The 14,805-nt window shown below is 39.6% G+C and overlaps 1 protein-coding gene across 4 annotated transcripts in view; it reads left to right on the plus strand.

Moving 5' to 3' along the window:
• The window catches only part of kdm2ba (lysine (K)-specific demethylase 2Ba), a 21,634-nt gene extending 6,936 nt beyond the window's left edge, over window positions 1-14,698 (plus strand). For 2 of the 4 annotated variants that reach the window (XM_077223092.1, XM_077223093.1), the window contains 9 exons: window positions 7,678-7,944; window positions 8,450-8,593; window positions 8,872-8,958; window positions 9,456-9,773; window positions 9,858-10,864; window positions 11,612-11,775; window positions 11,861-12,022; window positions 12,136-12,354; window positions 13,274-14,698. In XM_077223092.1, coding sequence (XP_077079207.1) covers window positions 7,678-7,944; window positions 8,450-8,593; window positions 8,872-8,958; window positions 9,456-9,773; window positions 9,858-10,864; window positions 11,612-11,775; window positions 11,861-12,022; window positions 12,136-12,354; window positions 13,274-13,464 — 2,559 coding nt within the window. In that variant the 3' untranslated portion in view covers window positions 13,465-14,698. Of the gene's footprint in view, window positions 1-2,218; window positions 2,703-7,677; window positions 7,945-8,449; window positions 8,594-8,871; window positions 8,959-9,455; window positions 9,774-9,857; window positions 10,865-11,611; window positions 11,776-11,860; window positions 12,023-12,135; window positions 12,355-13,273 lie in introns of those variants that run through there. The other 2 variants (XM_077223090.1, XM_077223091.1) reach the window with 2 other exon arrangements.
• The last annotated feature ends 107 nt before the right edge of the window (window positions 14,699-14,805 follow it).

The following is a 14,805-nucleotide window of genomic DNA, read 5'->3' on the forward strand; positions in this document are numbered from 1 at the left end:
GCCATCATTTATAGTAGCCTATTCACAAACTGTTTGCTCAAGTGTAGCGTTTTCTCGTAGTTCACTGTGTAGCTGCTCCAGCCAAGGTCTGAACCTCCCTTGAATCGTCGTGCTTATTCATTTGTGGATGTTAACTGAATCTGTAAGTCAGCTACACGGTTTAATTCTGAATATTATATTTTATTCTGATGTGCTTAACGTTATCGTTTTCTCAGAGTTTAGGCTCCTGTGTAATAGTAGCCTAGGCTATTCAGCAACTCAAACATACCAAACCAACAATTACTAAAAATACACAAAAACAGATTTTGCATTGGCATTGCACTAGTTTAATAAAATGTTTTGAATGATGAAAATTTGAACGTTTACCTCAGCTGTTAGAAACGACTGACTGGAAATACATTATATTGCTGGTAGGCCTCTAGTCCTGCATACACTTTGCAGAATGTTAATTATTTTAACAAAATAAGAGGGGACATACAAAATGCATGTTATTTTGTATTTAGTAGCCTACTGTCTTCAATAAGATATTTTACATAAAATATGTTTAGTCAGACAAAAAAAGCTTAATTCATAAATTTACCTTTTCAAAAGTTTAAATTCTTAATACTGCGTGTTGTTACCTGGATGAGCCACATTGGATATATATATATATATATATATATATATATATATATATATATATATATATATATATATATTATTTTTTTTATGGTTGTTTTTGAGTCCTATGTTTATCCTGAGCAGTTAAACTGCCCAATGTTTTTCAGGAAATCCTTCAGGTCCTGCAAATTCTTTAGTTTTCCTGAATATTTAGCATATTTAGAATATTTGAACCCTTTCCAGCAGTGACTGTAATATTATGAGATCCATCTTTTCACACTAGGGACAAATGAGGGACTCAAACACACAACTATTAAAAATGGTTCAAACATTCACTGATGCTTCCAAGTAAACACGATTCATTCAGAGCTGGGGGTGAAAACTTTTTGAATTTGAAGATTGAAGGTAAACTGTACTTAATTTGTCTTCCGGGAAACATGTAAGTATCTTCTGTTGCTTCCGAAGGGCAGCACTAAATTAAAAAAATATTTATATATATATATATATTTTTATATTTTTATTTATATATATATATAAATAACTTCAGAAGTCCAAATTTGACTTATTTTGTTTTTCAGCCCCCGGCTCCTAATGCACCATATTTCCTTCTGGAGCATCACCTACAGCTTAACTTCAACCTTAGTATAGCTTTGGTTGCACATCCTGATATATTGTGGGGTGGGGTTTGCGCTTAACTGGTTTGGAGAAACCATTATGGAAAAAACAATATTATGAAACATCAAAAAAGTAGTATGCAAAAATACTGAAGCATTTTTTTTGGCCAATAAATCTTGTATTTATAATTGAAAAAAATTGAGTTTGCATGAAACCATAATTAACCCTGTTTATTTTCAAATTATTCATCCATTCAGTCTTTATGAATTCTATCCTCCAAACTTAAATTCTAAAGTATTAAGGTACTAATTAAGGTGTTGATTAAAAAACACAGATTAAGAAAACAAATGTTGTTGTGTAATTTGACTGTGGTTTAGGGTTATTATAATGAACTAAAACTAAAACCATTCAAACATTTTTGTTACTTGAAATAAAATAAACGTTAACTAAGTCTCCCCAATTATGCCCAATATTATATATATTGGGAACTTTCAATAGCCTATAATTTATAATAAAACCTAAACTTTTAAATTTTACATTATACTAGTATCTCTGCGACATCTTATTGTTTTTCATCTTTGAGAATTTCTGAATAGATGTAAGATGTTGAACAAGTTGTTCTGGTGAGTTCAGTCTTATCTTTTGATGAATACAAGTTTTAGTTCAAACAGTTCAATACAAGTATTTTAGTTCAAACAACATCTACCCAAATGAGGATGCCCAAATCTGCCATTCAGCAGAATGGGTTGCATTCACTGATCCAAACAAAACCCACTTCCTTTAATTTGACTTATTTGAGATTTCCTTAATGAAATAGAGGCCCTTAGATGTGATGCATTTGACCATTGTCATTCAAATGAGCACCCCACCATGTTTCACTGCTGTGTAAGACTTTCGTGCACTGATGGTTGCAGAAAGCAACACGTTAGACCGAAACAATCAAACCCAAGTTAACCGATAACTTCCTGTATTTGTAAGAGGAAGACAACATCAGACCCTCTGAATCACTCGCAGTGCGAGACCTTGCTCTCGCATGGTAATGTCAGTAGTCCTTTTGTGTGCAGCAGTGCCGCCCCTCCCCCTCTCCATCTACCACCCAGACACACACAGTACAATGTGTGCTCTTTGTAGGCAAGCCTGTAACTGGACGCCAAGTGGTCTGTGATTGGCTGAGTCGAGGCCCTCTCTCCCCCGTCTTCTTTTTCTGGTGCATATGCATGAGGTAGCAGGCTGGTGTGTGCCTGTGCAGCTGCTTGTTCCAGACAGGAAAAGAGAGGGAGAGAAACAGGAGCGAGACATTGGGGAAGGTTAGAGGAAGAGGAATAGAGAAAGGAAATCGGGTGAGGAGACGGAGGGCGACTGTGATTGGGGGGGTTGTGGTAGCCATGTCTATTTTCTGTTTGTCTGGCTGGCTATGAGATCAGGCAGCCATGGCCATGTCACTGAGCGCCGACGATGAGGATTACGACTCGGACACAGCCGAACAGGTCAGCACACACTCTATCTCTCTTTCTCCACATACACACAAACAATTAGCTGCCTTCTCAGATTCCCTTCCTTGTAGCACCGTGCCCACATTTGAAACAAGGCATGTTTTTTCTCCACCTCCTGCTTTCTTCACCTTCCTTACAATCTTTCTTCTCTCTCCCTGAAACAGTTAGTAATAGGACAGTGTAGGACTGTGGACTACTAAACGTGTAGTAATAAGACTGGAGAGGTTTCCATGTGACAGGAAAGAAAACGCATACAATAGAGAAGAGTGGTATCACCATTGAGCCTCTGTCTTATTGTTTGTCTCCATTGAGCTTCAGCTATCAGTTGTGATTGGTTTGACACATGCATGGTTCCTTCAGAAAGACTTGCTTTAAGGAAAAAAGCATGTCCCTTTTAATTTACCTTTGTGTTTAGATGTGGTTTTTACTGACATCTCATTGGTTTGGTTGGGAGAACTAAACAGTTGTAGGTAGTAGACTTTTTGGGTTGTGATGTACTCTGTACTCTGACTTTGACCAATGTGCAGGGTTTTTAGGGAGTGTAACCTGTATTAAATGAAGACTAAAGTTCCTCTAAGCAGCAGCATGACTGGACATGTGTTGCCCTTAAGTTCCCTTCCCATGATGCATTGTTGCTGCTTAAACTGTTTTCTAGAAAATGGAACATCATGCTTGGTTTGTTGTTTTTAAGTGCAGACAAAATCTAGACTAGGAAACTGTTTTTCTTTTGCACCCATTTGAAAGGTTAAAAAAATAATTAGGTACACATAGGTGAACATAACATGCTGATTTGTGCAACAGTCATATATATATATGTCATAATCAGTATAGATAAGTCATATAGAACACATAGACATATCCATATATGTACATGCTACCTCACACCAAAATATATGTTTATATCACTGAACCAAGTAGGCCACGTGTGCTCACTAACAATGTGTGCATTTCAAATCTCTTAATCCCTGTTGTGATGTATAACTGGGTCTTGAATCTTTAAAACAGTTTCTTTGGCTGTTGAAGACTGGGGGAGGGGAGGAGCAAAGTGTGTGTTTTTGGGGGGGACAATAGAGGGAGGAGGAGGCCTGGCTGTTCTTGGGCCCCCTGTCTGGGTTCATCTTGGGTAGTCTAGAAGTCAAATGATACATTTTGAAATTTCATGGATGAAAAACGGTCTATTAGTGAAGTGATGTAGTAAGTACATTTCACTCAGAAGTCGCTTTCAAACCTAGCAACTTTCTGTCGGTCAACATAAGCCCCTTTCACACAGCGTGTTGATCCCGGGGAATTGCCAGAACACCTTCTGTGTGAACACTAACACGACTCGGGATTGATCCCGGGTTGGGGACCTAGTAACATTGCCGGGATCAGTCCCGGAACGCGCGTTGTGTGAACAAAAGCCGTAACCAATGCCGTCGTAATGATGATGCTGAAGTGAAGTGAAAGCAGGCTAGTGAAACGGTACGTAATCCGCTAGTTTATGATCGAATCAGAGAAAAAAATGCGCAAGCGTGGTCTCTCGAGAGAGAAATCGCAGCTCATAAGCAAACTATAGACGCTGCTGAGACATTACATGTCACATCGATGTCACGTGTCTTTACGGGAATTTTACGGGCTGTGTGTGAACGCACACAACTGATTCCGGAAAATCACTGGCAGTGTGAATTAACCAAAATCAAACGAACCCGGGTCAAATCCCGGGTCACTTTATCTGTGTACTTTCCGTAATCTCTGTGTGAAAGGGGCTATAGTGAATCCACCTGATCAACTTGAACCCATTGCGAAATCTGCATGGGGAAATCTTTCGACTTCATACAAAATTTCTGATCAAGTGGATTCCTCTTGAAATGAATGAATTTCTTAGAAAATTGGCTAAACACTGGTAAATGTGACCGCACCTTAAAGCTTTAATAGATTAGACTGATTTACACAAATTGCACAGTACTTTGATCTTCAAATATTTGTTTCTTCCACAGAGCACCTCAACAAAGTTCAACATGTTTTCATTGACTTGGTCATCACTATTGTCCAGAGGCAGTAGTTTTCACTCTTCTGCAAGATCACTGGTTTGCAATGAGGCCTTATGACTCATTGTGTCCTTTGACTTGTGTCATGGCATGGACATTATAAATTGCCAAGAATTAGACAAACTCTCACCCATGCCTATAAACATTCACACACACTGTAATTGTGCTTCTATTGGTGAGTACATGGGATGATGTGTGGTTATTCAAATCACATTGTGTGACCAAACTTCATTTCCCATCATTCTTTGTGGCAACATATATATTAAATAAAATCACTTGAATGGACATCACAGTGTAATTATTATTTCCAAACTCATAAATAGGATCCTCCCAATTAGGGCTTGAATGCCACCGCAACATGATACATGTGGATTTTCCAGAATGGAGAATAATTATGGGTGGACTTAGTTTGGAAAAAACATGTCTAGGTGAATTGCATGCTGACAGGAATGAAGAGCCTTGAGGAGGAAACATGATGTCCTCAGGTGTAGGCCATTGTGACGGAATGATTCCTTCAAGACCCAATAGGGGATCATAGATTGAAGACTATTGATTGATGGAATATTACAACAAGTATTCAGAAGACTTTAAAAGGAATGAGGCTCCTCAGAAAGTACAGTTTGTGCTGTTTGTTTTTTTATTCATGTATTTTGCTGGACTCAGAGGTATCTATGTAGATAGACCTAAAGTTCACATCCATTGATGTTGCAATATATAATGTAAGAGTAACTGGAGAACATCTGAATGAGCTGGTGTCTAATCTAGGTTCAGCTTCATCAGTCCAAACAGTCATTTGTTTGAGGTAGAGATTAAGTCTTAGATCCTCATACATGTGTATCCATTGGACAGCTGATGAATACTGGCTACGATAGAGCATTCTTTTTGAAATTACTATCTTTCATATTGGGTTCCACACTCGGACAGCAGGAATAGAGGTCACAGCTGTGATGTATCACTCCAAAGAACAAAAACACTGTTGTTCTCTATAGTAAGCATTCTTATAGTCTGCAGTCTGTCCCGCTCTGCAGTTCCCTGAATCTGTTGTGATGAAACATAGTGCCAGGGAATGGTTGTGTTCTAGTTGTTTTGATGTGAAGGAAATGGTGTCGTATGGAAGACAACAGGGTTTTGCAAGGGCAGGAATACTCTACGGCAGTATTTGCTTTCAATGTATAAAACATCCAATTAAGATGAATATAACACCATTGATCTTGACTGCATTTCAGTTTTACAGTGCTTCTATTTAGTACCTCAGAGGAAATATCTCAGATGAAATGCAACTGGAATCGAAATCATAAAAAAAGGACGTTAAACCCAATCGTCAACCACTTCCCCCTTCTGAGCCAATTAAATGTTGAATAGAAGTATTCCTTCACTCTACCAGTCAGCAAGAACTGCTGTGTTGCCATGGTTACATTGCAGAAGGACAGACTTCCAGTACTGCACTGCAGTTTTGTGCTTGTGTTGTAATGTATTTATTATCTGAGCTGAGGAGGCAAGACAATGACACAGTGTAATGGAGAAAGCTGATATTAGGATTATTTTAGAGAGGATGAGGTGATGCTAATAGCAGACATAGTAATGTTAAGCAAGATGCTGTACAGTGGGGAAAAAATGCAATCTTGAAGTAATAAAGAACAATTTGTTCTCACACATGTGCGTCTGTAGCACCGGGTACCAGTGAAAATCCCCTTTCTCCTGCAGGAACCCTTTGTTAAATCTGTAATTGGATCGTTAGTCACTTTGGATAAAAGCATCTGCTAAATGTAATGTAAATTAAGATTAAATCACATTATATGCAACGTTATTTACTCCGCTAAGAAAATGTAAATGTAAACCTAATTCTAGTTCTCAGTATATTATATAATATATGTTATCTGGAAATACATTTTTATCTTGATTTGGCATTGTTGGCAATTTCATTTATAGAAATAGTAGCGATTGCACCATGGCTAAGTGAGTCAGAGATTAATATACAGTAATGCTAGACCAGAGTCCTGAACTTCACTTTCTGTATTGGCAACTAGGTAGTATTTTAAATATTACGCGTCCAAAGTACTATTACACAATCTCCTCTATAACCAGAACAAATTAGCTGGAATCCACCATTTCTGCTGCTTATTACCACATTAGAGTGCAATCACTGAGATCCAAATAACAGAGCAGCATAATTAAGTTTTTAAATGGGTTATATTTCAATAGCTGAGCTGCATATGCGTGCATAAGAAGTTATGATAAACAATAGCTTTTGAATGTTGGAAATCTCAAGGGTGGAAGAATAAAGGATATGAACATAAATTATTTTTATTTGAAGCATATAGTGCAGTAGATTCATACAGGTATGGTGTGTGGGTAAACAAGAGGGACTGGAAAGAGCTTTGAAACAATGGAGAGCTGTATAATGTGCAGAATTAAGTTATTACAGAAGAGCACCTGTGATACTCAATACATATTTTTTACCAGTGAGCTAATCACATTTGAACCAGGTGCCTGTGCCATTTGTTATATTTTTTTGCCAAGCAAAGGGTATAAAGGAGACAATGTGGCCTGCAGCTATGCATTTTTCTGGCTAGTTTTATTAGCAACGTTAAACCAACAGCCAACATAGCCTATTAGCATCCAACAAAACAGCAAAATTAGGTGTTTACTATCAAACCTCCTATAGAACCAGCTCATAACAAAATTATGATCCAATTTCACCCTTGTTCCCAGGTGTCTAGTACACTTAAAATGGCAAGTTTGAAATGCAAATGTTAAACAATACACTAAATAAAAGAATCATCAAAATTGTCAGATTGTACTTCTAAAAGCATGTAGGAGATTCTTCTGTTTTAGGTCTCAAATTAGCCTTTGGACTGGAGCTGGACCCTATTTTAGTGTTTTATGGGAAGCAGTTCTTCTACATGGCTGTCTTCTATTTTAACTTTCATTTTTTCCATTAGCAACGGCTACCCAACAGACCCAAGCCTAAAATGGCTGCATCAACAGCAACAACTCCGGCAGCAACCACATCTTCATCCACTGCTACAGCGGTCAAGCTGCCATCCAATCGAACCTCCTCTGGAGCTCGCCGCAGGCGCACAAGATGCCGGAAGTGCGAGGCATGTGTGCGGACGGAATGTGGAGAGTGTCACTTCTGTAAGGACATGAAGAAGTTTGGAGGACCTGGTCGAATGAAACAGTCTTGCATTATGAGACAATGTATAGCGGTAAGAAACTCAATTCAAACCAACACTGAGATGATTCATGAACCAAATGTAATGCATTAAATCACAACCCCGTTTCAGAATGTTTTTCAAGAGACACCCGTTTTTTAGACTCAGTATGATGTAGGAACAGTCTTTGTGAGGAATCTACTTTAGCCAGACCTCAGGGCTGTTTATCTTTATTTCATTGAAATGAAGGAATTGGAATTCCTTCAGCACTTACTTCATAGAGCAAATGTACGAGGAACTGGCAGATGTAGATGTAGTTAATGGAGATGCATCAATACAGACGTTTAGTCATTCATCAAACTAAGATCTTTGCTAAGAGAACTTTGCAACCAAATTAAGTTAACTTTAATTCAGTTGAATAGTCAGCTTAATTTTATTAACCATTACCTTAAAATGTGTTTACCCAAATAGGCGTGTGTTATTTATTCATGTTTTTTTTAACCACAATTTTTCCAAAATGTTGATATTTTAGATGTTAATGTGTTGGCATGTTCCACAGCCTGTTTTGCCGCACACAGCAGTGTGTGTGGTGTGTGGGGAAGCCGGTAAAGAAGACACACTTGATGATGAAGATGAAAAATTTAACGCCATGCTCATGGAGTGCTCTATCTGCAACGAGATTGTCCACCCAAACTGCCTCAAGGTCAGACTGACCGAACCTTAATGTAACCACTGAGTTAAGAACTGTTCTAAAGTAAATGGATTGCAGTGTATACTGTGCTCTATTGTTTTGCGTGGGCACAAAAGGAAGGAAGAGATTAGACTGAAGTGCATGTTAGTGGGTGGCTCTGTTTTTAACACCCTTTAGTTCCCCTTTAGTGTGTGGAGGTGTAATTTAGTCACATTACTTGGCTAAAGTGTGTCTTCATAAACGTTCTTAGACATCTCTTCTGCTCTAAGTTCGGTCTCTTGCCTATACAGGTGAAGGATGCAGCCGGGGTAGTAAATGATGAGCTTCCTAACTGCTGGGAATGTCCAAAATGCAATTATGCTGGGAAAACTGGAAAAGTGAGTATTTGGGGAACAGCAGTACAGTGGTTTGGTAGTATAAAAATTGAGATGTAATGTAAAAATATTGGAGTGTTCATCAAAGTCCTTTATTATGAGGGTGCAAATATGTAATGCTGTTTAGGAACTTTAGGAACTTTTACCTTTAGGAACAGGGTGATATGTATGCAGTGATATGTTTTTGTAACTTTTTTTCATTCATTTCATACTTTTTGAACTTGTTGCCTCACATATTTAGTTTACTCAGAATTACAAGGCCTTAAGCAAACTGTCAAACCAGATCTAGATGCAAATAAAATGCAAATAGTCGTGATGTGATCATTTTAATTCCGTTAAGTAACTGACATGTTGCCAAGCTCTTTCCCTTAATATAAATTCTGAAATGTTTTAGCAATTAAATAGGAAATGTCATATATCATACCAATTCATGCTTGTTGAACAGTTTATAATAATCATAAGGTATAAAGTTGTATTTTGTATTTTCTTGCCACTCTTTGGCCTGCAAGCAAAAACGGGGCCCAGGCTTTAAGTACGCATCCAACCTGCCAGGGTCCCTGCTGAGGGAGCAAAAAGCAGGTCGTGACGGTAGAGAGGAAGGGGAACAGACATTGACAGGTGCAGCATCCATCAAAAGGAAGAGTGAGAGGGAGGAAACTCCCAAGCTGAAGACTGAGGATCTGCCCTCACGTCTACCCCCACTCTTGACCCCCAGTGGCCTGCCAAGACCACGATCCGAAGTTCCCAACTTCTTGAGGAAGAAGAGAAAGTTATTTGATGATGATGAAGAGGAAGAGGAGGCTAGTGCTAAAAAGAAGGTAACATTTACACAGACAAGCATTATTTGCATAAACTAATCTGCTGTAGTTTTTCATTTAGTAACTTTGTTGACACATTTTTAGCCGAAGAAACCCTGGAGGTCTGAAGAGCCTTTGATTCCCAAACTCTCTCACATGAGAACAGAAGAGGAGGAAGACAACTCTGATGAGGAGGAAGAGAAGCAGGAGAAGCGAGAACCGCCTCGCCGTTCATTTAAGAAAGACTACAGCACAGTGAGAAAAGAGGAAGTGCATGAAGAAGAGAGACGGGAGGAGAGAGATTCACCTTTCAGATCCCTAAAGGAGTTTAACACACTAAAGAAAGAAGAAGACCAAGAAGAAGACAAAGACGAAGATGATGAGGAAGAGGAGGATGAGAGTAATGGCAAACGAGGCAGGGACAGGAGCCCTACACCGAAGAACCATTCTTTATCTCATGAGAGTGACGCATCGCGGTGCAGCTCCCCAAGGGCAGGGCCGAGCAGTGAAGGCAGTGAGACGCAAGAAAAGGCACCACGTCCTCGGGCAAGGCGACACCGGCGCAAGCCCCCTAACCGCCAGCTTAGCGCAGAACTCAGCAAGCAGCTTAACATGGAGATCCGTCGCACGGAGCATTCTCTGGCCAATGAGAACCAGCAGCCACTCAAGAGTGAACCCGAGGACAGCGAGAACGAGGAACCAAAGAGAGGCTTACGGAATGGGACTACAGGGACTGTAGGAGGAGGAGGGGGAGGAGTAGAAAGGGGAGCAGGCGGAGAGGGAGGAGGGGAGCGACCACACTTACGAGCAAGGGAGATGAACGGGACGTCTTGGGAGCTGCGGCACTTCTACCCTCCTCAGATCACCCCACTTGGCTTGAACCGCAGTTCACCTACAGTCAGACCACTTCCTGCACGTTCCCCTCCGAAGTGTGTTCAGATGGAGCGGCATGTAATCCGCCCACCTCCAATTTGCCCTCCACCTGATAGGCTACCACTAGCTGATGGGCGTAATCACATTGCTCCCAGAGAAGCATGGTTGGCTATCTTCAGTCACTTGAGCCATCGTGAACTTTGTGTGTGCATGCGCGTGTGCAGGACATGGAATCGCTGGTAAGAAAAACCTAAAGATTGGTTTATCTTTTCACACTTCAAACTTGAGACTTCTTACCTCTGGCCCTGTCCCAAACGTCACCCTCAACTCTTCCGGTCCTTCTCAATTAAATTACACTTTGGTGACATAATGTTGCAAGGACAGTTAAGTTTACAGTGTTTCCCAACTCTATTCCTAGTGGCACACCAACAGAACACATTTTCGAACTCTTCCTATTCCAACACCTGTTTCAACTCATCAGCTCCAAGACTCTAAGACCTGATATGCATGGATCACATAATAGAGACATCCAAAATAGGAACTGTTGTTGTGCCTTTAGGAACAGGGTTGAGAAATACTGGGGTAGTAGACCATTGTAAAATCCCATCTCAACCATGAAATGACAAATAGGACACCCTACAGCAGGGGTGTCCATTTCTTCTTACTGAGGGTCACCTTCCTGCAGAGTTTACCTTCAACCCTCATTAAACACACCTCAATCATCTACTCAAGATCTTCAGGACTTCCAAAAACAGACTGAAGCTAAACTTTGCAGGAAATTGACCCTTCAGCCGCAGGATTATACACCCCTGCCCTGCAATCTCATGGACTTAACAGACATGTGCAAGCAAAAGGCTATGAAAATTGGAAGTACGATTTTGGGACAGGTCCTATGTACAATTATTACAATGACATTTTATAGTTGGTCACTTTTAGAGCTGTGGATGTGTGGGTTTTAATTAGCATCTTTTTATTTATCTGTTTAGGTGTTGTGACAAGAAATTGTGGACTCAAATCGATTTGAAGCGTTGTAAGTCCATCACACCACTCATGCTGAGTGGGATAATTCGCAGACAGCCCATAACTTTGGACTTGAGCTGGACCAACATCTCCAAGAAGCAATTAAGCTGGCTTATTAACCGACTACCAGGTCAGTGTTCATGCGAGCAAGTATGTAGATCCATGTCATCCAACTCTGTGCAGCTATCAATAAATGCTTGTGTGTTTGGATACAGGACTGAGAGTGCTCCTCCTATCGGGCTGTTCATGGGTGGCCGTTTCGGCTCTCTGCACATCCAGCTGTCCTCTACTGCGAACTCTAGATCTGCAGTGGGTGGAGGGTCTCAAAGACCCCCAGATGAGGGACCTACTATCCCCTCCGACTGACAACAGACCAGGTATTATACAACACTTCAGATCGATATGCGCATAACCAAGACCCAGAATCAAATACATACAATTCAGTGACTTAATCATATGGCATATTCTCTAATTTGGCTTTCTCTAACAGGTCAGATGGACACACGCAGCAAACTACGGAATGTTACTGACCTGCGTCTGGCTGGTTTGGACATCACGGACTGCTCTCTGCGTCTCATAATTAAAAATATGCCTCTACTCTCCCATCTGGACTTGAGTTACTGCAACCATATCAATGACCAGTCAGTAAACCTGCTGACTGCTGCAGGGACCACCACTAGAGACTCCCTTACCGATGTCAACCTTTCTGGTAATTGCACTGTTTAAATATTTAGTCACAAGTCCTATTTGTAATACTATAACAAATGCTTTCAAACTGTTAATATTCACCACAAGTTAATATCCCTTTTTCACCAACACAGTGCTGGTGCCAGAGCTGGACCAGTGCCCAATCTTGAACTGTTGTTTCCACCAAAGATAATTTGGCTTCTTATTGTTCCCTAATTCACACTGCTACAACACCAAAAGATGTTTTCACTGGGTTTTATTGTCAGTATGTTACCCCTGTTGGTGTCTGTTGTTTTCACCAACTGAACATGTTTAATCTGCATTTGTCAGTCGTAGAATGTCCCTTTACATCACTGCTAAGAATAGTCTTACAAGTTAGTCATCAATTGGTTTCTTTAAGACTGTTCATATATTTTTCAAGTCCGTTACATAAAAACGTTGAACGGTCTAATTTGATGACGAAGAGTAAGACTGATTACCCCTAACTAACTCCTAGTTGTTCGCACTAGTTAAGACACAGTCTTAACATAATGGCTATATTTATGCAACTGGCCCCTGATGATTGTCGCATTGATTGAAATCTGGTGTCTGCAGTGTGAACTGGCCTCGAACCAAAAACATTAGCAACTAGCGGAAAATTCTCTCATTTTAATCAGTGAAGCTGTCAACTCAGGAAGCATCCAATGTGGGCAGGTTATGTCATTCGGCTCATAACATTTGTAGGCAGGTTGAGAGTGAGATCCCCTGGAACCGGCACTATTTCAGTGAAAAATTTAAAATAGTTACTCTGTGGGGGCCTATGAAAAAAATTACTTAAATGTTAAACCTGTGTACCACAGGATTTGCATTGGTTTACTTAGGACCTTAGGAGTCTAATGCCGTAAAACTCTTAATTCCCCCTCACTGATTACTGATCTCTTCTTTCTGAACTCTCTCTTTAGTGTGCAACAGGGTCACTGATCAGTCACTGAGTTACTTCAAACGCTGCGGAAGCATCTGCCGCATTGACCTGCGATTTTGCAAGCAGGTGAGCCGACAGGCATGTGAGCGCTTCATTGCTGAGATGTCGGTCATCGTTCCCTTCAAACTGCAAGAGGATAAACTGCTCCAAAAACTACACAGCACCCCCTAGTGTCTGGGAGGAAATGAACACCAGTCTAAAATGATACCATGTATCAGGTGCACTCATGTGTTCGGACTGAAACTCGATTCGCACACTTATAAAAAAAAAAAAGCACTGCAACACGTATGTGGACAAAGCGTTTGGTCATCTTCTTTCAAACTGGAGAGAAGAGCAGACATATTGTATTTAAAGGCACATAATTCTGCTCCTATTCTGAATGGTGTATTCTAATGATGATGGACTTTATTCTTCAAATTCTGTTAATCTTTAAGAGGAGATTTATATGTTATTACCAAGAAATTGTATTTAAATGGTGGTGTAGTAGAAAGCAGAGGAAGCAATGGGTGTGTATATATACACACAACATCCACCTACTCACTGGATACTACACACACTTAATCAATGAGAGAGTAAGCATGATTGTACATTATTCAAAACCCTCCAAACAATTTTTTGTATAAAAGATGTATCAGTTCAGATGTCTGTGCTATATTTGGTTCAGTCCTGGATATATGTATTGTTCTTTATTTTGTTTTTTAATATAATGGAATTTTTAAATATCTCTGTCCATTTTATGTAATCAGTATTGGAATGGCCCAGTCTAATCAGCATTTTTCAGTCATGAGTTTTGACTGCTTTGAATTTCAAGTACTTGCTGTTCTTATCTCAAAAAGGTATAAAAGTGGAATTTGTTATGAGGTCTATTTATAAACCAGTGCCATATTCCATCTGTTGTTTTACAGTTGTAACAGGCAAGCCTTCAGATATCAGTACGCTATATTTCATAGCTATGCCTGTATAGAGCACAGCTCTACAAGTGTTAGACCAAACAAATTGCTGATTATTTAATCGTGTTAGTAATCAAGTAATTTGTTTTGTTCAACATATCAGGTAGTTCTACATTTTTCCCCATGAGGTCAAAAAAGACTTTGCTGAACCTCTATGCAGTATTTGTCATGATCTATTTGTCACTGCATATTATGAGTCATCGTGTGCTTTTTATTCCTTCCACAGTGATTATTATTGTAAAATGGTACTGTTAAGATGACAGATGATTTTAATGGTGTGTATTATTGTGAGTTTTGTCTCAGGATATTTACTGTCAGAAAGAGGGAGTCTGCCATTTGATCTAAGCCACCATACTTGTATCACTATAAATTAAGGCGTTTTTCGCTATCTAAAACATTCTAATGTACATTCGGCTATTTATATTTGTATGTAATTAAAAACAAATGTACCGTGAGGCATTTGAAAAAAGAAGTTATTTTTCACACCTCCCAAAAACAAATGTAAAGGTGCTCGTATTAGAAAAACTTAAAATATGAAATTTAAAATGCTGCTTAAAGCAGG

This window comes from Siphateles boraxobius, unplaced genomic scaffold, assembly GCF_051911475.1.
Source record: "Siphateles boraxobius isolate OS27281-9 unplaced genomic scaffold, OSU_SipBor_1 9, whole genome shotgun sequence".
NCBI classification, from domain to species: Eukaryota; Metazoa; Chordata; class Actinopteri; order Cypriniformes; family Leuciscidae; genus Siphateles; species Siphateles boraxobius.